The following is a 26,736-nucleotide window of genomic DNA, read 5'->3' on the forward strand; positions in this document are numbered from 1 at the left end:
TCCTCCTCCACATTCCCTTTGCCCTTGGCCCACAGTGCGGCAGCAGCTCTGGGAGGGTAGGCAGGCCTGGGCTCTGAGGTGCTTGCCATGAAGGACTGGCACAGATGGGTGTCAGGGTAGGGGGTGCTGGTCTGTCCAGATGTGGCCATGCAGGGCTGGGGTTGCCTGCAGAACCAAGGCAGGTCAGGAGGGCACAGGGGGGAATCTGGGCCAAGATCGTGGCCTGGGTCAACAGGAGGGGCGAGGATGGGCATTTGGGTGGGGGAGGTGTGGGCCCAGTTGTGTCAGCACCTCCCCTCCAGGGGCTCTCAGTGCTGGGCCAGGCATGGACAAGCCCACCCTGCATGCCCAGGGTGGGACTGCTGGGACCAGCCTATGGCAGCTGCTGGCATGGGGGCATGAGGCCTTCCAGGAGAATGGGTGCACATTTGGGATGGCAGTCGGTCAGAGGAATTACGAGTGCCCTGGAAATGGTCCTGAGGGAGGACAGAAGGACAGGCATGTCCGGGCTTTGGTCAAGGCACTTAAGGCACTGAGGTGGCCTCGGGAGCCAAGCCTTGGCAGTGCTCTGAGCTGTGGACCTGGGGCCTCGGTGGCTGCCCCGTGGGGACCTCTCCACTGGGCTTGGGTCCTGGTGCTCAGCCTGCCTGGCTCAAACGCAGCATGAGAGGGCAGAGAATGGACTGGGCCTGGCATCCTGAGCCCAGGGTGCAGCATGGAGCCAGCTGAGGACTCTGGAGGCGCTGGGAGGCACGAGCAGACAAGCCTGATGACTTGGAACAGCTCATGGCTGGGGGCCTCCACGCTGTTCCGCAGCAGATGCACCCCAGAGCCCAGTCCCTGGGCTTCCAGAATGAAAGGGGCCAGTTCCAAGTTCACGGTCAGAACAGCTTTATTGACTCTAGGCCCCAGATGCCGGCCCATCTTCAGCTCAGGCCCCCATAGGTCACCGACGTCGGGGGCAGCCCTCCCGTAGGGTCGTGTCACTGGGCTCCTCAGGGAAGGCAGTAGGTTGTATAGTTATCTTCTGAGGGGCAACATCACTGCCCTGAAACCACACAACCTACTACCTCACCCCGCCAGGCCCGGCCTTGCACTGCGGGAGGGCCCGCTGCCCCCGCCCAACACCAGCCCCTGCCCAGCGGTCCTCAGTCACCGGAGCAGGAGGGCTGGGCAGGCGCAGGGCAGGAGGGATGGGGAGATGGCACCCCAGGAAGGGGCAGCTGCTGCTGGCTGGTCTCGGGAAGCCCCGGCTTTCTGGGCCTCAGTTTCCCCAGGTACAGAGGAGCCACCGTCTGCCTTCAGGTTGTGCCCATGTGGGGCCCAACGTGTGCAGAGCTGTTCCTCTCACTTCCTGCTCGGGAAAGGTGCCTCGGCCTCCCTTCCTCCACAGGCAGAGGCCCTGCCACTGAGCTGGCCAGGCCGGGGCACATGCTGGGCACCTGGGGTGGTGGGCAAGGGCAACACTCATGGCCCTGTGACCTCCGAACGTCTCAGCTATCCCTGGCCCCGTGGTGCCTTCTGGTGCTCAGTGGAGGGTACGGCCCAGTCTCCTGCTCAGGGTCACCCATAAGTCTGTGTCTGATGGGGGTGGTGTTGGGAAACAGAGGTCGGACAAACAGCCGCATGGGTCGCCACTCTCAGTGTGGCTGGGGCAGAGGGTGGGGTTGGCTCAGCTCTCCTCTGCCCTGGACGCTCTCCTTCCATCCGCATCTCCTTCTATCCTCATTTGCCTCCATTTTACAGAGGAGGAAACCGGCCCAGAGAGATCAGGGGCCTGTCCAAGGTCACACGGCAAGAGGAACCTAGGCCTGCCAAACTTCTTAGTGTAGGGAGCCCCTGCCCCTGCCTGCTGCCAAGCTTGCCCCCAAACCTGCCCCCGCCCCTCCCAGCCAGGGTTCCAGATGCTCTGTCCACCGCAGATATTACAGCCACTTCAGGAAAGACAGTAGATTGTATAGTTATCCCATAGCAGGGCAGAGCCCCAAACTATACAACCTACTACCTCACCCCAAAGGGCAGTCGGTCTTGGTGCCGATGGGACTCCATGGCTTCCAGAGGCACCTCCTGGAGCGGGGGAGGAAAGAGGGCTGAGGGGAAAAGGGCTCGGGGTTTGGCAGGCCACAGGAACCAAGGGCACAGGGATTCTGGTGGGCAGGTGCGGTGGGTGCAGGGGACTGGGACACCCAACCTTTGGGAGTGAGGACATCGTGGCCGGCACCAGCAGGGACAGGAGCCTGCAGGAAACCACCAACCAGAGAGGGTCGAGAAAGAGAGAAGGAAGGAGGGAGGGAAAGCCCCAGTGGCAGTTTGCGACACTGTCACAGGCAGCCGGCCCCCTCTCATCTGGACAGGAGTGGCCATAATGTCCCCAAGGAACTCTGCACTGGAGACCCTAAGAGGAGGGCTGTCATCTGTCAAAGGCCAGCAAGCCACGGGCGTGCGATTGCCCACCCTGCTTGGCCCTCCCTCCCCGCGCAGGCCACCAGAAGCAACACCTGGGGCCCCCAGGCTGGCTGAGCAGCAGCCCCCGGGACATGCTGTCTCCTCCCACTGGGCAGGCAGGCATCCCTCCCCAGGGGCTCTGGCTCTGGCCCTGCTGTGCAGGCTGGCCGGGGCTGACCATGCTGTAGGAGGTGGCGAGACATGGTTCTTTCCTTCCTTGAAGGAAGTGGCCTCTCGGGAAGAGCAGCTGGGGGGGGGAAGCACAGACCCTCGAGGCCACCCAGGGTCCAGTGCCTGTCCCTATGGGGGCTGGCACACTCACTGCCCTAGCTTGGGGCTCACAGGGCTGGGACAGAGTGTGGCATGAGGACGGCACTGAGGGGGGGTCTCAGGGTTCCCCTAGCAGGGGAACGTGGCAAGAGATGGGCCTCCCTGAGCCCCGCCTATCCTGGGCCTGGCGCAGAGTCAGCCTCAACAATTGCTAACTGTGGCCACCACCTTCCTGGGGGAGCCTGGGGAAAAGCTGAGGAGGCAGGCACGACTGTCAACTCCTCTTACAGGTGAGGGGACTGAGGCCCAGAGAGGCAACGTGACCCAGATGTCACACAGCCAAGGGGGGTAGCAGAGTGAAGTCCCAATGTTCTGCTTCCTGCCAAGTTAAAAGGCACGCTAGCTCTCAGCTCCCCGGGCCCAGCTGGACTTGGAAGGTCTACCCAAGCCCTCCTTCCACACCTCATCCTAAGCAGGCCGCCTACTCCAGGCAGGCACCAGGCTGAGCTGGACCATTTAATCTTCACAGCCCTGGTGAGGCTGAGATCATGGATCCCACTTCGTAGTGGGGAAACTGAGGCTCAGGGGTGCTGAGTCTCTGGCTGGATCCCACTCTGTAGTGGGGAAACTGAGGCTCAGGGGTGCTGAGTCTCTGGCTGGATCCCACTCCGTAGTGGGGAAACTGAGGCTCGGGGGTGCTGAGTCTCTGGTTCTAGGTGTCTTTGCTCTCAGAAGTTGGTCGGGGAGGGGGTCTGCTTGCTCTCTGGGCACTGTGTCCTACTCCCTCCTGAGGGGCATCTGGAGCAAATCCCAGGTCCTTAGCCAGCAAGGAGACCACTGAGGCTCACACCTGGTGCCGCCCACCCAGAACTGGAGACTGAGATGCTGACTCACCCAGGCGTGGGGACCAGGAGGGCCCCAATGCAGCCTGACCCTCCTCTGTCCGGGCATCGTCTGGCCTGGGGTCTCGAAAACCCCGTGTTCCCTCAAGGCCTCAGAACAAAAGCTGTATGAGAGGGTCTGGGGGTCCTGTTCCCCTGCCCCAATTCTGGATCCCCTGACTGGTGGGCAGGACCAAGATGTCCCTAAGGACTGTTCGGGCAGAGCCAGTCAGGGTGGGGCGGGGGCTGAAGGGACAGTGGCTGAGGGTCTCCTTGGACCCTCCCAGCTGTGGTGAGTGGCCAGAATGGGAAGATCAAGGCCATCCCAGTTCTGCTGAGCTCAGGCTGGCTCAGGCTGTCGCTCACCTCATCACCAGCTCCCAGTCAGGTGGTCCACCTTGAATGTCCCTGCATCTGCCCCCATCTGCACCCCTGGGAAATGCCTTGGGGAAGGCTGTGGGGTGGGTTGCACCCTAAGCATGCGCTCTGGGCTCCTGACTTAGTCTCTGGCTGGCTGGGTCCCCTCACACCTACTGGGTTCTGACCCATGGTCCCAGCAGGCTAAAAAAGGGGTGGGGCAGGATGGTCCAGCAGGTGAGCTGTGGCAATCCAGGCCGGCCTTTGGGCTATATTCTGGGCAGGTCTCATGCCCTCGTGGGCCGTGGTCTCTCCACTGAGGCAAGGGGTCAGCTGCCAGGGCCCCCGCCACCAGCCATCGGAGCTGGAGTGCAGGTGGGGACCACCACACAGATTCCAATGGCCCCAGCCTGGCCCCCACAGGTCCCCCAAGCCAGGACTTCAGCCCCCCAGAGCCTGCAGTGCCCACCATGGGGGGCCCCAGCCCACAGGTCTGGCTCTACAAGGTGTGGCAAACAGAGAAAAGGAGACAGGCCCCTAGTCCACCCTGGTCATCACCACAAGTGCCCTCTCCCTGGGCCCCCCGGCCCTGCCTGGGAGAAGTAGATGTGACTCAGTTTCCCTTATTTGGCCTTTCTTGTTCTCTTGTTCTGAGTTACACTTACCCAGGTGGCATCTTGAGTCATCCTGGGCGACGGCAGGTAGCTTCCGGGCATTAGGGCTGCATTCCAGGATGACCGGTGGCTAGGTGACAGGAGGGGCTACCGCAAGGGCTTCTGTCCCCAGGGAGCACTCGAGGCCGGCTGGGCCCTGCAGACAGGCAGTGCGCGTAACAGAGCCCAGGGCCAGAGAGTCTTCAGGGTGTGGAAGTGAGGCTGAGGGCGCCTCTTCCACTCAGACGCCCTGCAACGAACCACAGCTCCTTCAGGCCCTGTCCAGCCTGAAGGGTGCACCACCAGAGTCAAAGGTCACCATGCCCCAAGTGCACAGGGGCGGATGAGGTGGGCCAACCGGGGGAGCTTGCTGGAGGAGTGGCGGGAAGACAAGAAGAGACATGGCTTCTGAGGAGGCCACAGCCTGGGCAAAGGTTTGGCCATGAGAGCATCAGGTCCCCATCTAAGGACCTCTGTGCCTGAGGGTGGGGCCTGGAGAGGACCGGGAGTGGCCTGGTTCAGACAATGGCCCTCCCTCCCTATCAGACCTCCCATGGCTCCTCCTACCTCCAGAGCCAGGATGGCAGGAGGTCCAGCTCACTGCGGGGACAGCCAGCCACAGGCAAGGGCTCCAGGTCAGCGCCCCTTCTTGACCTGTTTGGTTTTAAAAACAAAAGTGACAAGTGTCAGCTCTACAAGAGACGTGGCCTCACCCAGCCGTGAACCCCTTTGTGACCTTGGGCCTTGCCTAGACATCCCGCATCAAAACCGACACTCCAGCCTGGCCTGTCTCTAGCTAGTGGCTCACCCACCCCTGCAAGGGCCTGAATGGAATGGCCTCCGTGGCCAGCCCTGTGTTGGACAATGCCAGATCAGAGGCGACCAAGACCCAGAACTGTCCTTGAGTGGTCAGTGGTCATGCTCCCCTGCTGGGAAGCCTGTGCCCTGCCAGGCTGGTGCCTGGATGCTCTATGGCCCAGAGGAGGGCCAGAGGATGCACAGGGGGACAGCCTGGTGCCACTTTCCCAGGCGCCTGGCTTGTCAGCAGGTGGCTGGACCCTGTAGGGAGGGATTAAACCCCCACTGCACTGAGGAGGATGCTGAGGGTCCACAGGGGCTGTGGCTTCCCCTGGGACCCAGGCCGAGGAAGGCTTGGCGTCCTCCCACGAGCGGAAAGCCCCCAGAGGGGCCCACAGGATCCAGTCTGGGCTGCAGGGCTTCGGCAACGGCTTGTCCAGTAAATCAAAACTTCACTTCACTCCAGCCCATTCTGGCCAGAGTGCCCTTGCAGGACGGGCGCGGGGTGCAAAGGCCAGAGAGGCGCATCCAGGCAGGAAGGGATGTGGGTCCCCAGGGCTGAGCTCAAGATGCTGGATGGGAGCAGACATACTCTGGTTCCCCGCAGCTCTGTACTGTGTGACCTCGAGCAAGGGCAGCCCTGCTGGGGACCAGGAGAGTCACCCACCAGGCTATTGAGGGGCCTGTGGGGACACCGGTTGGGGGGTGCCCTTCCCTCCTCCTCCCTGAGCACCAGCCCTGCCCGCACTCCCAGCCAGCCAGGCCATCCACCACTGCTGACACCCTCTCTACTGTCTCTGCCCCTCCCCAGTGTGCCCACAGCCCTGGCTCCCCCTCCAGCCTTCCAGGGCAGCGAGTGCCCTGAGCAGGCCTCTGCTCCCAGCATTGCCCTGGCCTGTCCCTCTGCCAGGCACGACCACCCTCCTTTTTCCCGCTCCTTTCCCCAGAGGGCCCTGTGTTCCCCGGTGAGTCCCGGCTCTGCCCCCAAGGCTCTAGGATTCACATCTGGACCACCCAGGCCTGCAGTGGTCAGGGAGCCTGAATGTGGTAGTGCCCACTCCAGGGGACTCTGAGGAGGGTGTCTGGACACACTTCCTGCACACCCTACACTGCCGTGCTCTACAGGACCAGGAAACAGATGCTGTGACCTCAGTGGGCTCCACCCCTACCACAGGAGGATTTGTACAGGAGAACTCCAGCCGACAACCTGGACTTTCTTGGGTGCGGGGTGGGGAAAGACTGATGTTTCCACGTCGTGACCCACTCATGGAGCCATTTCTAAGCTGGTGGGGAGAAGGCCCCAGTTGCATGCATTGTGGGGTGTGCGCGGGGGTGATCTCCAGGCCCACCTACCCGGCAGCCCTGGGGGTGAGCATGGGGCTCAGGCCTGGGAAGACAGCAGGAATGTCCCCTTTCTCGGGAGGCTTCCTGAGACAGACCAGAGAGACCCTTCCCAGGCAGCCAGGATGAGGGCTGGGCGGACCACGCAGCATGAACGGCGCTCCCTGAGCAGAGCTGACGGGGAGTGAGCAGTCGGCAGGCGCTCTGCCATCTGCCAGCTGCCACCTCCCGGGCGCTGCCCTGGCCCCACGGTGTCTGCCCATGGGCAGGGTGCCCGGCAGGCCCAGGCGGGGGAGGGGCCAGGCCAGCCAGGACAGGTGTGAGGAGGCCTCAGTGGGCAGGTGGCCATTTCAGGGCTGGGCGGATGTCTGGAGCAAGTGAGGCAGACAGACGGTGTCACCCTGAAGTCACCTCGGGCTTGGCTCAGGGCCACTGGGAGCCGGACCCCCCCAAGGAGCACACCCCCACCACCCTGATTGGGTTTCTCCCCATAAAGCAGCCAGTGTCTCTGCTCAGCAAGCCGTGCCAACAATGGGGTCTGGGAAAAAGATGGGGAGGGGTGGCGTCCGGGGGCTCGGACGGGAGGCGGGCCTCCTGCAAACACGGCCCAGAAAGCTAACGAGACGCGCACGGGGCAGCCTGCGGCTCTGGCTTGGCCGCGGCAGGGCGGGGACCAGGGCGAGGTGTGGGAGGCATGTTAAAAGGACCAAAACCCAGCCATCAGCAGAAATATCTTATTGCAAAATTTAAAAAAAAATCAATGCAGAACGGTCCACGACCTAAAAATATCAAATCAAGATGGGACAGGTAAGGGTTATTAACCTCTCCTCTGGCCTCAGGCCGCAATACAACTAGGACGCCCACAGTCTCATGGTCCCCAATAGCATGAGGCCGTGGCAAAGCCACAACTGGAACTGCACCCCTCAGATCCAGGCTCCTCCCCTGGCCCTGCACACCTCACGCAGGTGGGAAAGGGGTGCCCCCAGGATGGAGCATGGCCCGGACCTCAGGCCTGCCTTCCTTCCAGGGCTGTCTGGGGTCCCAAGGTCCCCTCACTGGCCCTCCTGCTAGCACCCTCCCTGTCTGGCTTCCCCAAAACTGACACCCACATGCTCTGGGTCAGGCTCTCCACTGTCAGGGGTCTGTGCCCTGTCTAGCTTCCTGCTTTCCTGTTCTCTCACAGCCACTAAGTTCTCAGTGGGGGTGGGGGGCAGGCTCAGGGAATGTCCACTCCCTGGGGCAGGGGCCAGGCTTGCTGTGGCCACATGTCCTGCACCTAGAACGGGGTCAGAGGTCCAGCAGGCACCAGCGTTGTGGCCACAGGCATGAGCATGGAAGCCCGCAAGAGTAACGCAGCACCCGAGACACCTGAGGGCTGGCACTGGCAGGGGAGGACCGTGCTCTGCATCCATGGGGCACAGGCCTGGGGGCTGCCAGGCCTGGTTCTGACCTGCTGTCTCCCTCAGTGATGGGCCTGGGATGGGGCAGGTGAACCCCTCTGGGCCTCAGCTGCCTCCTCTGTAGGATGGGTCACGACACCAGCGCCCTGGGATGTGGCGAGGATCTGGGGGAGCTGCTCGTTAATGCTCCAGGGTTATGCAAACAGGCTCACTTGGAGTCCAAAGGGGAAAAGCAGGAATGCGGAGCCCGCTCTTGTCCTGTGGGGACCTCTGTCTGGTGTTTAATCATTAGGCATACTTTTAACCTCAAAGGCGTGTACTTATCTGAAAACATTCTTAATTCAAGCCACAGTCTGGGTCACAAGGTGGGGAGAGTAGGAAAGAATCGGGGGTGGCGGGGGGTGGTGACCAGATGCAACCACATCATTGAAAATACCCCAGCCTGAACCCGCCCTGCAGTCACCCCACCCAGCAGCAACTCCCCACCAGGGACCAGCCCTTCTGCGGCGGGGGGGCTTTTCCTGCCGGGAAGCCTGGGGCTCCCGTGTGCCCCAGGAAGCTGCAGGCCTGGCCTGGCATGTGGGGCAACTCTGGTCTGAGCGGGCAGGCGGGCAGAATTCTTCCTTCCCATGCCCGGCTGGGTTTCCCCAGGGCGAGGGCAGGGCCTGGGCAAATTTCACTTCGTGGTGACGGAATGTTCTGTTCAGGAACCACAGGGAGAGGAGTCTGGGCGGGGTGTAGGGTGGCGTCCAGAGACCTTCCCAGGCCTCAAGGGCTTGGCTGGGTGCCTGGCAGGTGTCTGGGGAAGGGTCTCCTCCAGCAAGGAACCGACCCACGGCCACGTGGAGAACACAGGCCACCGTGGGGTCCACCTGGCACCATCCCATGCCACCCATAGAACCTGCGTTGACCCCTAGAAAATGCACACACTTATCAAACACCATTCCCTGCTTCGCCTGGAGATTTCTCCCAACTTCTTCTAGGAGGTGCACTGCCCTCCAGGGGATCTTGTTGCAGGGATTGCAGGAACCCATGTGTGGCCAACCTCACAGGGCTCCCACAGGGCCCGACTGCCCCCTCCCGGCCTGGCCAGGCCAGAGGCACAATTGTCCTCCACAGCCCACACCCAGCGTCTCCCTGATGCTGATCTGCAGCCCCCCGGCCCCCGGGGGTTTCCTGGAGACCGTCCCTTCGGGAATGTGCCACTTGGAATCCTCTGGGTGCTGGAAGGGTAGGTGCATGGATCTGTGATGGGGCAGGAAGCAAGCTCAGAGGCTCGGGAGAGGCCGAGGGGCTCCGGTGAGGAGGGAGATGCTGTCTGGAATGGCTGAGGTTGTGGGGATGGGGCCTGCAGGAGAGTGGGGGCTGTGCAGGTGCCCAGGAGAGAACAGGTCCTCCACTCCTGTGTGTCACAGACCTTGGCTAGCCCCACCACAGGGGAATCCTGGCCAGAGTGCGGTCCTGCCCTCTTCCTGAGGTTGGCGGTGCCCGTCTCTAAGTCAGAAGCTGGGCTGGCCATTGAGAGACCCACTCCTGGCCAGGCCAGGCCAGACGCGCGATAGGTGCAGTGGTCAAGGCCTGAAGGCATCACCCCTGAAGAGGTGTGGGGAGCCCATGGGGCCCCACAACTGCCCGCGCTGCCCTCGGCCCAGGGCTCCCCTGCCAGCGAGGCTGCACCGGCCCGGCTCTGCCTCAAGGCTTCTCTGTCTGCTCGGCAGGACCGCCTCAGGGTGGCGAGGGGCCGGCAGGGCTGGGTGAGGGGCCAGGACTCCCAGCCTGCCTTGCCAAGGGCTGGCTGATGCCAAGCCCGGGGCAGACACGGCCAAGGCCAGACTGGGCGGGGGCCGGTGCTGGGCTCTGTCCAGGCCGCCAAGGGCAGGCAGGCAGGCCATGGCCGCCCTCCCTCCCAGGCCTCTCCAAGGCCACGGCCACCTCAGCTACAAAATGGCGGCAGGCCGGGCGGCCATTTTGCAGAGCGCTTGGAAGACAAAGGCCGCTGTGGGCGGGAGCGGCTATGGGGCTGGGAGGAGGAGGAGCCACTGGAAAAGAAGCACAGTTCCCGCCCCGTGCGTGGGCCCAGAGATAGGCAGGCCTTTTCTGGAACCTTCTTCCGCCCAGGCTCCCAGGGGCCGGGGCTTCTAGAGACCTTGTCGTCCCATCTAAGGGTCTTGCAGTGACCCCAGGGGACTGGGGCCTGCCTGGGGCACCGATGCCCTCCCATCTTGCAGCCCAGGTGGCCTAGCCTGAGGCACGACCTGTGGGGGAGGTGGCAAGGACCTACTGAGCCTGGGCTCCCGGATTCAAAACCTTCCTTTGCCCCCAGACCCAGGGAGGGCTGCTCCTCATTTGGCTGAGGTTGGAGTGGTCCCCAGACAGGCGGCTCGAGGGCCTGGCCTGAACTCCAGGGACCACTGTGCCATGAAGCAGCTACCATGCGAATGCCAGGGAACCTGCTACAGGGATGGGAGGCTGCTACCCCCTCCACCTTCCACAGCACCCACCCCACAGCTTGGAACTTTTGGGGCCCAGCCGACAAGGGTTGGTGGTGGGGTCCACTCAGCCCCTCCTGGAGCCCTGCCCCAGCCAAGCTCAGCACCAGCCACTTCCCAAACAAGCTCCGAGCCCCGTCCTGCTCATCTGTCTGGTGACCGTCTGTCCACTCCCTTCTTGTGTCCCCTTCTCCGGCCTCCTCTGGACAAGAGGCACAGGCCCCACTGCTCCCAACAAACACTCGCTGGATGTAGAGTAGAGCCTGGCAGGCAGCACCCCCAGATCCGACAGACGGACGGCCCCAGGGTGCCACAGGGATGCCTTCCTGCCCCCGCCCAGCAGTGGTCTCCATGTCTCTTCACCAGGTCTTACTGAGAACCCAAAGGTCCAGCCAGACGTCCAGCAGCGAGGCTGCTCCTGGGCTGGGGGTGCAGCCATGTGGCACTCCCTCCTGGCCTGTGCAGGGCAGAAGCCTGTGATCGCCACCAATCCTGCTGCACAGACAGGGAGGCCAAGGCCCAGGGCAGCCGGGCTGTGGCTGGCAGCGGGGTGCTCGCAGGGCCACCGGGTCAGGGGACAATGTTACTCACACAGCTGAGGACTCAGCCCAGGCCTCTGACAGGGACCGCCGATCCAGAGCCACGGGCAGGGCCTGCATCAAAAAACAAGAATGAAATGAGGGAAGCCCGCATGGTGGTCACAGGGTGGGGTTGCCTGGGTGACACGGTGCAGCATCAGGGGCAGGTGCTACTGTCCCCATCACCGTGTCCCCAGTTGCCCTGATGACTCTCTGGGTGTGAACGGCACAGCCACCTCACCTGTTCCCGGGGCCTCTCCCACGTGGCTGCTCCACGGTGGGGCTAGACCAGCTGCATACCGCAGGCTCCTGGGCACATGTTCCCAGCTGGGGACCGGGCCAATGTGAATGCTGTGTCACTGTGACACGCCAGGCACCCCATGAAGCCCCTCACACCTGGTGACTCACTCAGTCCACGTGATAACCTGATCAAATGCAGGAATGGAGTGGCTGTTCCTTCCCCCACAGCCACAGCCAGTGCAGGAGCAACTGTGCTCCCCATGTTTCAGGGATGAGGGAACAGGGACCCAAAGATGTTTACCTGCCTGCGCACAGGACTAGGTCCTTCTGTGTTGGGTGAGCCCAGGAAACCCCCATCAGGAGGCCCGTTTTCCTTTCTCAGGGACAGCCAGGGGCCTCTGGCTCCCCAGTTCTCGAGGCCAGCCTGGCTGGGTGGGCGAGGTGTCTTTGGAGAAGGGCACGTCGTACCTGGGACAGCTGGAGCAGCGACATGAAGCTGCGGGATGAACTGGGAGCCTGCTCCTCCCCAGAGCTGGACATGACAGTGCTTTCAGCTCGCTACTGTGTGGTGAACAAGGCCCCCAGCCTGGGCCATGCCTGAGGCCAGGTGCCCAACCAACCAGGCCAGGGAGGGAAGCTAGAGCTAAGAAGGCAGCAGCCTTGGGCACTGCCAGGAGCACTGGGGCTGGGGTTTGGCCCACCCCAACGCCATCCTGGCAAAGGCCTGAGTGGCAGGGCCTGTCCCCACCACACAGCCAGACTTCGGAAGGCTCGGCCCAGACCCCAGACCTCAGCCCCTCCCTGCCCCTGAGGGATCTGGCGGCCCCACGTCTTGGTGAGACTACGTTCATGGAGCCCAGAGGTACTTCTACTGCGGGGCAGCTTGGGGCCAGAGCCCTGCTCTGCTGTATGCCAGCCTGGTGGCCGGGGCAAGCCCCATAGGCTCTTGGAGCCTCAGGTGAGGGACACTCAGCAGGGACATCAGGAAGAGGGACGACTCCACGTGACTGGCTCAGGGCTTGGCCCACAGGAACTCCTAACAAATCTGAACCGAATCAAGGTGTTTCACCCAGATGCTGTTGCAGGTGGCTGTCCTTGCACCACGTCCCATCCCTCGTCACAGTGAGGGCTCAACCTCATGCTCACCGAAGTTTCTCCCAGCCAGAAAGCACTGCTCAGAGCCAACAGGGAGGTGCCGAGTGAAAAAATCACTCTGCATTTTGTCCATAAAGACAGCCCCGACTTACCAGGGTCCAACTTAAGGTTTCTCAACCCGAAGGGATATGAATTCAGTAGAAACCAACCACACTTCAGTACAGTGTTGAATAAATAACAGGAGATCTTCAACACTTGATCATCAACAGGCTTTGTGTTAGATGATTTTGCCCAACTGGAGGCTAACGTTAAGTGTTCTGAGCACGTTTCAGGGAGGCTGGGCTAAGCTATGACGTTTGGTAGTTAGGTGTATTAAATGTATTTTTGACTTACAATATTTTCAATTTACAGTGGGTTTCTCAGGACAAACCCCACTGCAAGTCAGGAAGCCTCTGTATTTTCAGCGGGACTGAAAGATCAAATGCAGAACCATTGTAAGGCCTTGCTTGCTTCTGTCCGGGTATAAAAAGGCATCTGGGGCTGGGCGCAGCGGCTCACACCCGTAATCCCAGCACTTTAGGCTGAGGCGGGCAGACCAGCTGAGGTCAGGAGCTCAAGACCAGTCTGGCCAACACGGTGAAATCCCGTCTCTACTAGAAATACAAAAATTAGCCTGGTGTGGGGCAGGCACCTGTAATCCCAGCTACTCTGGAGGCTGAGGCAGGATAATCACTTGCACCTGGGAGGCAGAGGTTGCAGTGAGCCGAGATCATACCAAGGCACTCCAGCCTGGGCAACAGAGTGAGACTCCTGTCTCCAAAATAAAATAAAATAAAATAAAAACATTTTAAAAAATTAAAAAAGGCATCTGGGTGGCTGGACGTGGTGGCTCACACCTGTCATCCCAGCACTTTGGGAGGCCGAGGAGGGTGGATCACAAGGTCAGGAGATCGAGACCATCCTGGCTAACAGTGAAACCCTGTCCCTACTAAAATTACAAAAAAATTAGCCAGGCGTGGTGGCGGGCGCCTGTTGTCCCAGCTACTCGGGAGGCTGAGGCAGGAGAATCACTTGAACCTGGGAGGCGGAGCTTGCAGTGAGCCGAGATCATGCCACTGCACTCCAGCCTGGGCAACAGAGCGAGACTCCATCTAAAAAAAAAAAGGCATCTGGGTATTTGACATGAGAACAAACTTCTGTCCCCTCAACCTGCACGCAGAGACAACCTGGGGCCGTGGCTCACGCCCTTCAACCTCTGGGGAGAAGAGAAAGTGCCACTCCACCGTCTGCAGAGGCCACATCATGGTCCTCCGGGGCCCATTCTCAGGCTGTGGATACCAGGTCCACTAGGCAGTCTTGGAGCCGGCTGATGTGGCTTCTCAGCATGGCTCTGCCATGGGGTGACAAGCCATCGCCTGTCTCACATCTGCACCCATTCCTGAAGGACGGGGCGGCCTCTCCATCAGCCAGAACCCAGGGTACCCAGAAAAGGAACAAGTCCCTTTAGAAAACCAGCCAGTGCTGGGTATCAAGGGGGCCATGTCACCGCTGGCTCTGGTTGGGGCTGTGGCTCCTGTTGTCTGCCACCGAGTAGGGGTAAGGCACTGGGCTACTGCCACGGTGTGGCCAGCAGGATGCCACTTCCTCAGTATGAGGCCTGAATAGCCCAAGAGAGGCAGGCAAGGCCGAGGGACCTGCCTGGCTGAGGTTTCCCCGTCCTGGGCCAAGGACTCCAAGGGGAGCAGTTTTGACTTAGCTAAAAAACAAACGCTGCTGAGAAAGTCCCTGTCCCCATGGACCTTCAATGGCTCCCCCAGTCCAAGTCAGCACCCCAGAGGCCTTCCAGAGCCCCAGCAGCCCTAAGGCTGCAGGCCAGAGTAGGGCCAGGCTCCTGGTCCCCAGGCTCCGTCTCTGCAAGAACAGTGTGGGACCGTAGCCCTGTCTTGCTGGTGGTCCTAACAGAGGGTGTGTGACCCCTGTGGTGATTATGCCAGCATCCGGCATCTGATGAGCACTGAGTAAGCACCTACTGTGTGCACCCCGCCTCATCTTGCATGGGTCATGCATATTGGGGTGCTGGTCCCAGCCCCGGACTGTCTACTCTACCCTGCAGGCCTCTTCTCCTCCACTCCAAGCCCTTTCCCACATGTCCTGAGCCTCTGCCGCGGCACACGGGTGTCCCCTGCCCATGATCCAGGGGGCACACCCTCGCAGCCTCCCTGGACATGTCTGTCCAGGCTTGGGAGTCAGAGACTCAGGGAGGGGCACATTCCATGCCCAATCCTGTGTGAGGGACACGCCTGTGGGGTCTGTTTCATTTGGAACCTGGAGGCCACCACCGCTGCCTGTGGGATGTCGGGGGGATTACATTAGATGGTGGCCAGCTGTGTACACATGGAGGGCTGGGTGCAGGTGGGATGAGGTCCCATGGGCAGGCCTGGGCTTACGGTGGGTGCCAGGAAAACCCCGGTTCCATGGACCAGATCACCTTGGCCAAGACCCACTAGGTCCCCGTCAGATGCCTGGGGTCAGCTGCTCCTGCAGGCTGGTATCCCTGTGACAGCCCCGCAGTTCCAAGGGCTGCCTGCCCTGCCCTGTGTCTCCTCTTCCCCAGTCCCTGCTCCTCTCCTGCCCCCACGCTGTTCTCCTTCCTCTGTTACCCTCCATCCTCTTTCTCCTCTGTCCTGCCCCTCCTCCCTGATTCCCCCAGGGGCCTCCCCCCACTCCCCACCTGTGTCCCTCCCCACTCTCTGCTCGGCTGGTGGCCCAGCCCTGCATGCAGACACAAAGGCCCCGGGGCCGCAGCGTCTGCAGAGTCTGGCGGGCAAGGCCGACCTGTAAACACGCCGGGCCCCAGATGGCAGAGGGGTCCGGGCCAGACGCCGGCTGCTCTGCTGACATGCAGCGGTCTGGGGTCCTCTCCGCACAGCCTCGGGAGGGGGGCCTGCCCCTGGCCATGGCAACAGCAGGGAGGGGAGAATGCCAGTCCTGCCCAACCCACATGGCTGCACGGATGCCCCAGGAGGAAAGAATCATCGGTGACAGTCTGCACTTGGGGCTGGCTCGCCAGGGCGAGGGGCCACAGGCTGGCTGCAGCCTCTGAGCAGTTCCCAGCATGACAGGCCCATCCCCAGCCATGGCCACGAGACAGTCATGACAGACAGCAGCAGGCAGGGGACATCTTACCTGCTGAGCCCCCAGCAGATACTGCAAATTGCCCCATAGTCACTGGTCCCCTAGGCTGCCCTTGGCCTCCCCTCCCAGGGCCCTTGAAACAGCTGGATCCTTGCAAACAGAGGCGTCACCCAACTCAGGCAGGAGGGAGCCAAAACACAGGCCCAGACCTGGACCAAACCTGGCTTCTTGGAGCCCTGGTTCCTCAGCTGCAGAAAGAGGCTGGTAGGGGCGAGAAGGGAGGAGGCCAGGCCAGCCCCAGCTGAGCCCATGCCAATGTGCAGCAAGCACCTGCCTGGCTCCTTGGCCCCCAGAGCTCTGGGGCTGGTGTACGTACACATGCGTGGTGTGTGTGTGTGTCCAGTTTTAGGCATGCCCAGCGGAGGGTGGAGCCAGGAGGGAGAGGTCTGGGGAGCCCCGATTTTCATCAACGTTCACAAACTGGACTGACTTGAGGGTGGACACAGTCCCTTGAGCTTCAGGCGTCACTGGGGAGGTGGCCAAGGGTGGAAGACCTGGAAGGAAAGAGAGACGCGGAGGAAGTCTCATGGTGGAACCCTCGGGTGTGTGCGGCACTCTTCCCTCATCTCTTCCCTTTTGGCTCTGGCCTTGCCTGCCCTGAGACCGCCATGAGGCCTGGGCCCAGCTCAGGGGCTGCCTGAAGCTTTGGGTGCCCCCAGGCCACCTGGATGGTGAGGAGGTGGTGGGGGGTCCCTGTCCCATTGGGCAGGGCTGCGGGCAGTGGTCACATAGTAGGCCAGGGACCCTTTGTTCTACTCCCTCACTCCCGGGCCTGGAGTGGGGTCTCTTCTAGCTGTCAGGGTCAGGCTGAGCCCCTCGAGGACCCAGGGCAGACCGGGCTGCAAGGTAGGCCTGGGAGCTGGGCTGCTGCCGGGGTTTCCCCTTCTCCGCCAGACCACCCACCTCCAGGCTGCCTGTGACTGGAGTGGGTCCTTCCCCGCCCAGGCTGAGGGAAAGGATGCAGCTACCTGAGCCATGAGGTCCGGGAGGGTCTTCCCAAGCCCGCGATGTGCTCCTGATGTCTCAGGTGATGCTCTGGGACAGGGCCACGTTCTGCAAGACACAAGGAGACCAGGAAGTCAGTTCAGGAGGTCTGGTGGCTGAAGACTGGGGAGGGAGTGAAGGTGGCCCCTCCCTCCACCCCTCAAGGATCCCTCACAACCTCCCGCAGGTGGGCCCGACCCAGCGAGCCTTGAGGTGAAGAACTTTCCTGGGAGGCAAAGGGCTGCGAGGATGGCCTCTGTCTTTGCCTCTGCTCCTGCCTGATGCGCACGCCCAAAAGCAAACCCCACCCACTGGCTCTTGCACAGCCAACTGTGGACCTGGCTGTCCTCTAGGGTCCGCAGAGGAGGGGCCAGTGGGGCTCAGGGTGCTGGCTCACAGCGGAGCGCCGTCTCTCCACCTCAGTGCTCAAAGGAGCCCCTGCTCCCCTCGCTCAGCCCTGCCTTGGCACCCACTGTTCCCGAGGGCTGGAATGTTCTCCCACCATCAAAGGCCCCATTCCTACCCATTCTTTAGGTCACCTCCTCCAGGGAGCCCTCCTGAGTCAGGGATCTCCCCAGCTCTAGCAGTAAACTGGGGGTCCCTTGAAATCAGCTCACAGATCCTTGCAATGCCCACATCTCCCCAGGCCTGGGAGCTCCACAGCAGGGACCATGCCCTACGTGACTTTGTCCCTGGGTACAGCACATAGTGCCTGGCACCCGGGATGTTGGGAAGTGCTCCACTCACCCCCCATCACTCCTGGAATGACACCCAATATCTGGGACTTACAAGGTACAAAGAGGACTTTGCTTCTTTCCCAAGAGGTGACTCAAGTGGTCACTGTGAGCCACGGAGGGAGACGCCCCAAGACTGACTGCAGGAGAACACCAAGGCCCAGGAGCTGGCATTCGCCTGGGGTGACCCAGAGGCCCGCTCCATACCCTCCCCATCCTGCCTCAACTCAGGCTGGCAGGCGGGCACTGCTTGCTATTGGTGAGGATTTGAGGGCAAACCCAGGCCAAGTCTGATGCACCATGGTTGGGGTTCTGCTGGGCCTCAGGCCAGACTCAGGTGGGGTGCTGAGCCCTGAGTGGGGGTAGGAGGAAGGTAGGGTCCAGGTCCTGAAGCAGAAGGGCGCTGCACAGCCCTGCAGGGCTGCACACCTCGGGCACTGAGGCCCCCGGAGTCTGTTTTCTCTCTCACACTCCCTGGAACCCTCCCCAGGCCCAGGCTTCCCAGCTCCTATGGACCCCGGGTTGCAAGAATGCTTGGCCGGCTGGGTGGCCTAGTGTGGCCGCCCTGAAACCGTGTCACCTGAGGACTGGGGCAACTCTCCTCTTTGCCAGCTGAGAGTAAGTGGTGCTGGGCCAGGGCCGGGTAGGGCCAGGAGTCGCCCCGGTCACCACGAACGAGCTAGGGAGGCGTCTTCTCAGCCACACTCCGGCCTCGAGCTGGTTTCATGAGGCCTCCGAGGCTGGGAGACCTGCTGGTGGCATCCCACAGATGTGCTTGGCCACACGCTGGGCCGAGCCTGCAGCCAGCACCCCTACCCCGACCCTCTTCCCATCCCGCAGAGGCTGTGCCACAATCAGCCCATCTCTGAAAATGGAAACAGGTCAACGGTGACAATCTCCATGCCTACCGAGGGCTGGGAGGGGCCCGGGGTCCCACAGAAGCTGCAGGTGATAGATAGCAAGGGGAGGTGGGCGCAGGCCCGCTGCTCCTGCCTCTTGGACAGAGCCTGCAGGAGGCGCTGTGCTGCATGCTGTCCTAACCCTCAGGAGGCTGTGCTGAGGCCACAGAGCCCATCATCGGGATAGCTAGGGCTCCCTCTCCACTCTCCCACCAGCAGCCTGGGCCAAAATAAAATCCCCCACCCTGGGGCCCAGCGTGCCCTGATATCCACTCTAATAACCCTGGGTCCCCCTGCCTGCCACCCACGGAGATGCCCCCCTGCAAGCTGGTTAAGGAATCCCACGTGGCCCACCCTCACCTGCTGCCCTGGGCTGGGGTCACCCCAATGCCCTCACCTGGAGCGGACAGGACAGGAGTTCTGGGGTCCCCCAGGAAAAGTACCACAGACTGGAGCTCCCCAAACAGCATGGGGGCTGGCATGGCATGCCCTGCTCAGGTTCACAGGGCTGCCACCCGGGCAGGCCCAGCCACAGAGGCCTACTTTTTTGTAGCTAGCCTAATTTAATGTATCTCGAACCCAGATTAGCATCAGACGTCAGACTTCCAGGTTACAGGAGCCAAGGGAGGGGAGGGGAGATGGGACAAGCCCGTTCCCCCAGTGGCAAGTGGAGAGAGACAGTGGGCAGCCCTACAGCCCACCTCCCGTCTGCCCTGGATGTGCCAGAGTTGTGGGATTTCTACCCTCACAGGTGAGTGGGCACCAGCTTTGGGGCAGGTGTGGCCCTGGGAGCTTCAGCTCCCCCGCTTGGAGACACAGGAGCCCCATCGAGCAGCACCAGCTCCCACAGTCTGCCCACCACCACTCACCCCAGCGACCTCCCCTCCTCTCTGCCTGGTTTTCGTCACTGGGTTCTTGAGTTGGACAAATGCTGCATTACCTGCCCACGGAGACTTGAAAAAATCTGAAAATGCCCTGCTCCCTGGGGACCTGCCTGAGCCTCCCAAGGCTGTTCCCCCTCTGAGCCCACACCCCAAGGTGTGCTTACTTGCAGCACAGGGCCAGCTTAGGCCATTTTCACAGATCGTGGCCCATTGAGGCTGGTGCTAAACCCATTAAGAGTCAACACTGGGCTGGGAAAAATGTCCCGGAGGCCGATCCCCAGTCCCATCCCTGCCCCCTCCCTGTCCCTGCCCACAAGCACCCCTAGGTCCATCCGCAGGGTCTGTTCCCATCTCAGCTCTGCCCCGGTCACCCTGTACAAGCTCCTTTGCCTTTCTGGGACCCAGTCTGTCTGTCTGTAAGATGGGGACAATGACACCCACCTTCTTGGATTTACACCTATGTCAGAGACGATGTTCCTTGCCTGGGCATGGTGGGACTCAGTGGACGGCAGCACCCACTGCTGATCCCCCAGGGGGCTTTGAGTACATGGGAGACGTCACTCCAGGCTCCAGTGCCTGGAGAAATTCCTCCCCTGTCTCTTTTCATACAACTGACTGCCAGCTGCAGTCTGGGCCTGTAGTAGGAGGGGCTTGGGAGGAGGTTGCAGGGGCTGGCTGGGAGATGTGACAATAAACGTGGCCAGCAGGACCTGAGCAGACACTTCTGGAGGCAGCCCAGGAGGCTCTGAGTGCCCTGCAGGAACCCCGACGTTGGCCAAGCTACAGGGCCTAGGTCCAGGGGCCAGGACTAGCCCAGGAGGCTCTGAGTGCCCTGCAGGAACCTCGACGTTGGCCAAGCTGCAGGGCCTAGGTCCAGGGGCCAGGACTAGCCAGGGATTCAGTCTCATCTTATCTTCAGCACTGAACTTGGTCCCTCTCCAAGGTCACATGTAGGAGAAACATCCTCCATGCACAGGTCAGTTACACCAAGCGCCCCTCAACTGATGTGTGAAGATGCTGTGGAAAGGATTGAAATCGGCCCTGGGTAACGCTGTCAGATGCCCAAGGCCTCCAAAGAACCCTGAGCAGGCCAGGCACAGTGATTCACGCCTATAATCCCAGCACTTCGGGAGGCCAAGGTGGGCGTATCACCTGAGGTCCGGAGTTCAAGAGCAGCATGGCCAACACAGCGAAACCCCATCTCTACTAAAAATATAAAAATTAGCCGGGCGTGGTGGTGCATGTCTGTAACCCCAACTACTCAGGACGCTGAGGCAGGAGAATTGCTTGAATCTGGGAGGCAGCCGTAACAGTGAGCCAAGATCACGCCACCACATTCCAGCCTGGGCGACAGAGTGAAACTGTCTCAAAAAAAAAAAAAAAAAAAGAACCCCAGTCGGTCGGGAGAGGTCAAAAACACATGGCAAAGTTGCAGGCAGTCACGTCCCCTAGTGTCCCTGAGTTTGCACAAACCAGGGCTGTATCCCCATCTCTCAGCCACTTCTCTTGGGCCAAAATGGCTCCAGTCGGGACGTCTGATGGCTACCACGGCAGCTGGTGTGGTCAGGGCACAGGGGGAGTTCATATCTCCAAGGACACGGCATCTAGTGGTGGAGCTGTCACCCCTGGGAGAAGCACGGGCTCTCGGGCCACACACAGGTTGCACAGAATCTTCTAGGCTCTTCAGTCTTCAAGAAGCCGGCCTCTCCTCTCCGAACCCCAGCTTTGTATCCTAAAGGCAACTATTTACACCTACTCTGTGATCTGACGCCACAGTAAAGAGAAAATGAACAGACGTGAAATTCCCAGCGGCTTGCCTGGCACACAGTGGGTGCTCACACGAGGCAGCTGGCAACGACTGCTAACCACCAAGTTGGTTCTGGAAAAGCAAGCCACGGCCAGACACGTGGCCATTCACACGCCCACCGGGAGCTTCTGTTTGATGAGGGTTTGTCACAAACACTGCTAGTATCTGTAATGGCAAAATGACAGGCCACTGGTTCTAGATGAGAGAACTGAGTCCTGCTTTCTTTACAGGTATTATTTCCAGACATCACACTCGCAGCATTCTAACCACGCGCCCAAGGCTATACAAGGACGGATTCTGCCCCAGAAGCAGCAGCAAAGTTGCTCTCATCAGCCATGCCAGATGTGGGGGAAGCCGGCCTTGCAGCACCCCTGTGCGCCCAAATCTCCACAATACCCCTTCCTTCCCCTTCAGTCGGCTCTGCTCCTTTTAAATGGAGGAAAGAAAATGTGCCTGGCAGATGGGTGCTGCCACCCCATGACCTCCCGAGCATTTGCAAATGTCTCTCTTTTGGGGGAGAACATGTTGCGATCATTTAGCCAGGTTAGTGTCACTCTGGCCAGATGATAAGTTTTGTAACTTAAACATTTTTTGCACATTGCAAAAGGAATGGGTGCTCATTCAACAAAGTTCTGGAAAACAGAGAGAGAACGCGGCAGCAAACACTGACAACCCCATGCCAGGCCCGGCACGTGGCACCCTGGCTTGCAGGGGCTCCCGTGTGCGTGTGGATGTGGGCTGCCTCCACCCACCCACAGAGGCCTCTCTCATTGTGAACGGCCACACGAGAGTCCAGCAGGTCATGTTACCACAACTCCTCAATTCAAACGCCCAACCCCAGGAGCACGGCTGGTGCGTCGAGCTCCCCACATTTAAAGAGGCACGAACATCTCTGCAATAAATCTCTCCTCTGTCCTCCAAGTGGGATCCCGGGTTGAAGCCCAGGAACGTTTTCATGCCTGAGGTAGCCATTCCACACCTAGACCCTCAGAACCCTCTAGAGATCCACCATATGTCAGAAGTGGGGGTCAGAGAGATTGTGGGAAGCTGGGGTTCAGAGCCAGGGAGGGGCTGGTCCAACATCCCACAGCTGAGTGGGACCCAGGCCCTGCTCACTGGCCAGCCGTGAGCTCCCCAAGACGCACTTGAAAGGCCTTCCCCGAGCTGCCTCGGGTCCTCTGGACAAAGATGCCAGGCCCCAGGAGGGTGTGTGGGCATCTACACCCTTGTTCATTGCAAGGTGGAACATGGAAAGACAAGGCATGGTAGCTGCGACGGTTCCTTCCTGAGGGACCAGATTGGCCAAGGACCCAGCTGCCAAGAGCAAGCAGGAGAGAGGGCCCAGCAGCGCGTGAGGGCTTCCTGGAGGAAGAGGATGTTCATGAGCTATGATGCAGACGAGGGGTTGTGCAGGAAATCTGTAAACTGAACCTAAATTCTCTGACCTAAATTAACAGAATGCATCACCACCCACCAGTGACACCTGATGGGTCAATGGGTTCCTGCCTTCCATACCCAGCAGTCTAAGAAGAAAAGGCCCCATGACCCTTCTGGGCCACCTCTGTTTGTTAATGTTCCCCAGTGAAACCCCCAAGCAGTAACCTCGGCTTCTCTGTAGCGTGGCGCACACAGCCGTCCTTACCCAACGCCGGCGGAATGGTCCCCCACCACGGGCTGTACCAGCCTGCCTACTGAGTGCAAAGATGCCGTTTTTGATGACGTGTGACTTCACAACCTGTCAGATCAGTCCTGAAGGGGAACTTACTTAGTGGACGTGGAGAAGTAAACTTGCTGGGGCAATGCCACAGTCTGGTGGCTTCTGATGTGGCACAGAGCACAGGAAGGCAGGTCATGGCTTTCTCTTCTGATTCATTCACTCATAAAATGTTCCCCAGAGGAACACTTCACTGTCCCCAGACAGGCAGTGACGAGGTCCCAGGGCCCACAGCAGGGCAATGGGTGAGTGGAGAGCAGGGAGGCCTTCCAGGAGAAGGTGACACTGGTCCATAGTTTAGAGAGGTCAAGGATGGGGCCATGGAGGGGGTCAGAGCTGGCTGTTGAGGGTCTCAAGAGTCCCCTGAAGAGGAGACTGGAATTCCGCCAGGAGGACAGGCACCCTGAAAGGCAGGAGACAGGGTAGGATGGGCAGAGGTCTGCTTTGCGACCACCGCCACTGCCACTCCACCTGCATCCCTTGTTCTAAGGAGGGACAAGGGTCTCTCCAGCCCTTCCCACCCAAGGCCACTGAACGTGGCCGTGGTAGAAAGGCCTAGGGTTTGGGCCAGTGGCCAGACTGGCTCAGGCTCCACCATTGAGAGGGCCACACGAGGCTTGACCTCTCACACCTGGGCTTCCTGGCCTGTAAGACGGGGCCGGTGATCCGTCAGGGTTCTGTGAGGTGGCCCTGATGACAGATGTCAGTGCCCAGCACATGGAGGAGCTGTGTCCCCTGTGCTGTGCCACCTGCCCAGGGACTGCCGAGAGCCTAGAACCAGGAGATTAAGGCGGAGTTCAGGTGCTGGGCCCACCTGGTGGCCTCCATCTTCCCCATGGCCACTCTCCAGGGTACAGGGCACTGGGAGGGAGGGGGCAGGGAGCCGCCAGGAGCCGCCTGCCCGGCCGTAAATCACCAACCACGCTTAATAATCATGTGGGCACTTAAGCTCCTCTGTCTTCTCTTCCCCTTTCCCTGGGGAAATTTCCTTCATTTCCTACATTATCCCAGCCTCCCCCAATGTCTAAATCAAGCCCTGGCCAGGACCGCGGCAGCCGCTCTGTGCTGATGTCCTCGGCCTACTTTTCTCGGGAGGGTGGGGTGGGGGATGCAAAGGCAGGGGATGCAAAGGCTGTGGCCACCCAGATGCAGTCACTCGAACCAAGGTTTCATTCCTTCCCAGGACAGAAAACTGAAAATGCCACCAAGCCCGCCCTTTGAGCCACAGTGACAATGTCCCCTATCACTCGGACCAGTCAGCAAAGCCGGGTGGCCTCGGGCGGGAGGCAGGGGCAGAAGCTGAGTGGGGAGCTGACTCAGCCTCTTGGCTGAGATGGAGGAAGAGGAAATGACAACTCAGGCTACCTGGGCCACCAGGGCGGGGTGGCTGTCACCCTGGAGCCTGCCAGCAGCCACTCCAGGTGGGCCTGACCACAGTCAGCCTGGCCCTGTTCTCCTATCACGGAGCTGGGCTCTCTGGGACATGTGGTCGGTCTTGCTCATGACAAGGATGCCGGGTGGGCACAGTTCCGACGCTGTCTCCTGCCATTTATCCAGCTCTGATCCCGTTTCTCATCTCGTCTAACTCTCACCCTAACCAGGAGGTCAGGGTTACTAGCCCCATTTTACAGATGAAGATACTGAGGCTGGGGGGAGACTAAGCAAGCTGCCCACCCCACTGGGCCATTCGCTCCCTGCTGCCAAGGTCTGCCACCTCCCAGGGTTTGTTCGTCTGTGAGCTGGAAATGTGTTCCCAGGCCAGCGCCAGCACCCACAGGGCCCAGGGGAGGCCACCACGCACCACCACCCCAGGCAGCAGGAGCTGCGAGGTCCCGTGGGGAGAGCCAAGCTGGCCACAGGCAGGCCAGGCAAAAGGCCCCAGCACCATCATCACCTCCCCGCTGGAGCCTCCCAACTCCCAGGAGCCGGAGGAGGAAGACACCACCAGGATGTAGTCTGGGCTGGGGCCACCTTGCTGCTGACCCTAACAGCCCGGCACCCCCAGGTCCGGCCCGGCAAGCTCTTCTTGCAACTCAGCCACGTGGTGGTGGGGGCACCTTCCCAGGCTTCGCTAGGCCCCCTGGGGATGAGTCGGCCAGGTTTTTAAAAGCTGGATCTCATTTTCTGCCCACATTTCTGACCTCCGGAAACCTCTTGGGGAGTTTTCCAGAGCCCTCCGGATTCCGGCGCAGGCACGCTTCCTGCCTCCACTCACTGTGTTCACAGCCAGGTCACTGGGTGCTAAGCAGATGCCAAGGCGGGCCAGTGGGTACCGCTGCCCGGGCTTCTGGCTGCGCCTTCCATGCTGCATGTCCGTGGGCTCTGGCTAGCTCTTGGCCCCTCAAACAATCACCTCTGGTCAAATTCCATGACTCCTTCCCTCAAATCAAACCCTCTTTGAAAGCAAACAAAAATCCCAGTTCTGAGATCCCGGCACACCAGCGTACTATGGCTTCATTTTCTCTTTGTCTTTCTTTCTTGGCATTGCAAGGAACTCAAGAAATAGACAGAGGCTCTCATTTTACAGATAGGTAAACTGAGGCCCAGAGAGAGGAAGGGGCTTATTCAAGGGCCCACCAGTAATTGTACTGCCCAGCCAGGATGGGAGCCCGGTGCCCTAACTCAGATCCAGGGCTGAGTCCACAACACCAGGACCCAGCCGCAGCTGGCCTTCAATAAGAAAGGACAGGGGAGCAGCCACGGTGCTGGGCATCAGGCACCGCTGGTGGGTGTTGGCCAGAGCGTGCAGGGCCCAGACCGCTGGGTTCCCTGGCACGGAACGGCTGGTGCTCAGTAAATGTGGGAAGAAACCCCCAGGGGAAGCCTTGAACTGCAGGGGCAGAGCTCAGGGAAAGCAGGCCGGCTCTAATGGAAACCAGTCAGCGGGCCAAATGCAGCAGAAGCCCGCCCCCCCACACCGTGGTTTCCATGGGGACGGAGCCCAGGAGGCGGAGCTCTGGCATGGCTGCTGCAGCAGATGTGGCCTGTACAGGGCCGGCACGGGGCGGTGCCTGGCAGTGGGGCCCTGGGACGTGGCAGGCCCAAGGGCTGGACGCAGGGGCCCTGCAGCTGCACTTGGAGGTCAGCTTTGGGAAGGAGCCGGGGGCTGCAGAGCTGCCACCTCTGGAAGGCTTCCTGGCTTCCTAGGATGCTCCAAGCTAACTTCTCAGCCCCACCTGGTATTGACCTCTGACTAGTCTCCGTTTGGTGCCCGTGTTTGCTGAGGACACGCAGCCTGCCTCTCAGTGAGGCCGCCGTGCCTGTGGGCCAGGCGCAGGCAGTGCAGGGCTTAGACCGTGGGTCTAGGGCTCCAGCCCCTCTGGCCAAGGTCCCAGTGCTCCACCAGGTCTGGTGGATCCCATCACTCAACGACATTCTCGGGACTCTTCCTGTGGCCATCCCGGGGCCTGGCACATGATGGATTCCATAACCTCTCTGAGCCAGTGCTCTGCAGAATGAAGTGAGCTCAGAACTGCTCTGAAACATGAGAATAGCTGTGGACTCAGGGCCACGAGTGCCACAGCGCTCAGAGATGACTGCTCATCCGTGAGTGTGAACCATGCTGATGGATGGGGTGGGGTCTCCAGAAGGTTCTTGTGCCCCCTGACCTGACGTGGTCCCTATCTGCCCATGCAGGGCTGGTGTCTTGTGAGCCCATCCTGGTCTGGCACATGGCGTCTGGGTGTACAGTCTGGGTGTACAGTCTCATGTGGTTCCCACCTCTGGGCCGTAGGAACACCAAGAACAAGGACGACCGCAGCTCCCTCCTTCCCACTGCCTGCTGCCACACTGCGTGCAGTCTCGCACCTGCCAGCACACCAGCCTGGGCACAGAGCCCGAGTGGCAGGGTGCCCTGGAGCCCCGTACAGCCCAAACCAGCACACTCTGAATGCTAGCGCAATGGCCACCCAGCCATAATGGTCTCAGGGCCTCAGAGCCAGAGTGGCCCATGCCCCCAGGACAATTCCGGCT

The 26,736-nt window shown here is 60.8% G+C and overlaps 1 protein-coding gene across 4 annotated transcripts in view; it reads right to left on the reverse strand.

Annotated features, from left to right (window-relative positions):
* Positions 1–874: 874 nt before the first annotated feature.
* The window catches only part of LOC117096321 (translation initiation factor IF-2-like), a 41,224-nt gene continuing 15,362 nt past the window's right edge, over positions 875–26,736 (reverse strand). The window contains exons 2-6 of one of the 4 annotated variants that reach the window (XM_033233602.1): positions 16,711–16,795; positions 16,173–16,236; positions 11,226–11,287; positions 5,174–5,260; positions 875–4,856 (exon numbers count right to left, since the gene is read on the reverse strand). In XM_033233602.1, coding sequence (XP_033089493.1) covers positions 16,200–16,236; positions 16,711–16,795 — 122 coding nt within the window. In that variant the 3' untranslated portion in view covers positions 875–4,856; positions 5,174–5,260; positions 11,226–11,287; positions 16,173–16,199. Of the gene's footprint in view, positions 4,857–5,173; positions 13,206–16,172; positions 16,237–16,710; positions 16,796–26,736 lie in introns of those variants that run through there. The other 3 variants (XM_033233601.1, XM_033233600.1, XM_033233599.1) reach the window with 3 other exon arrangements.

This window comes from Trachypithecus francoisi, unplaced genomic scaffold (assembly GCF_009764315.1).
Source record: "Trachypithecus francoisi isolate TF-2019V2 unplaced genomic scaffold, Tfra_2.0 Lachesis_group14, whole genome shotgun sequence".
Taxonomy (NCBI): domain Eukaryota; kingdom Metazoa; phylum Chordata; class Mammalia; order Primates; family Cercopithecidae; genus Trachypithecus; species Trachypithecus francoisi.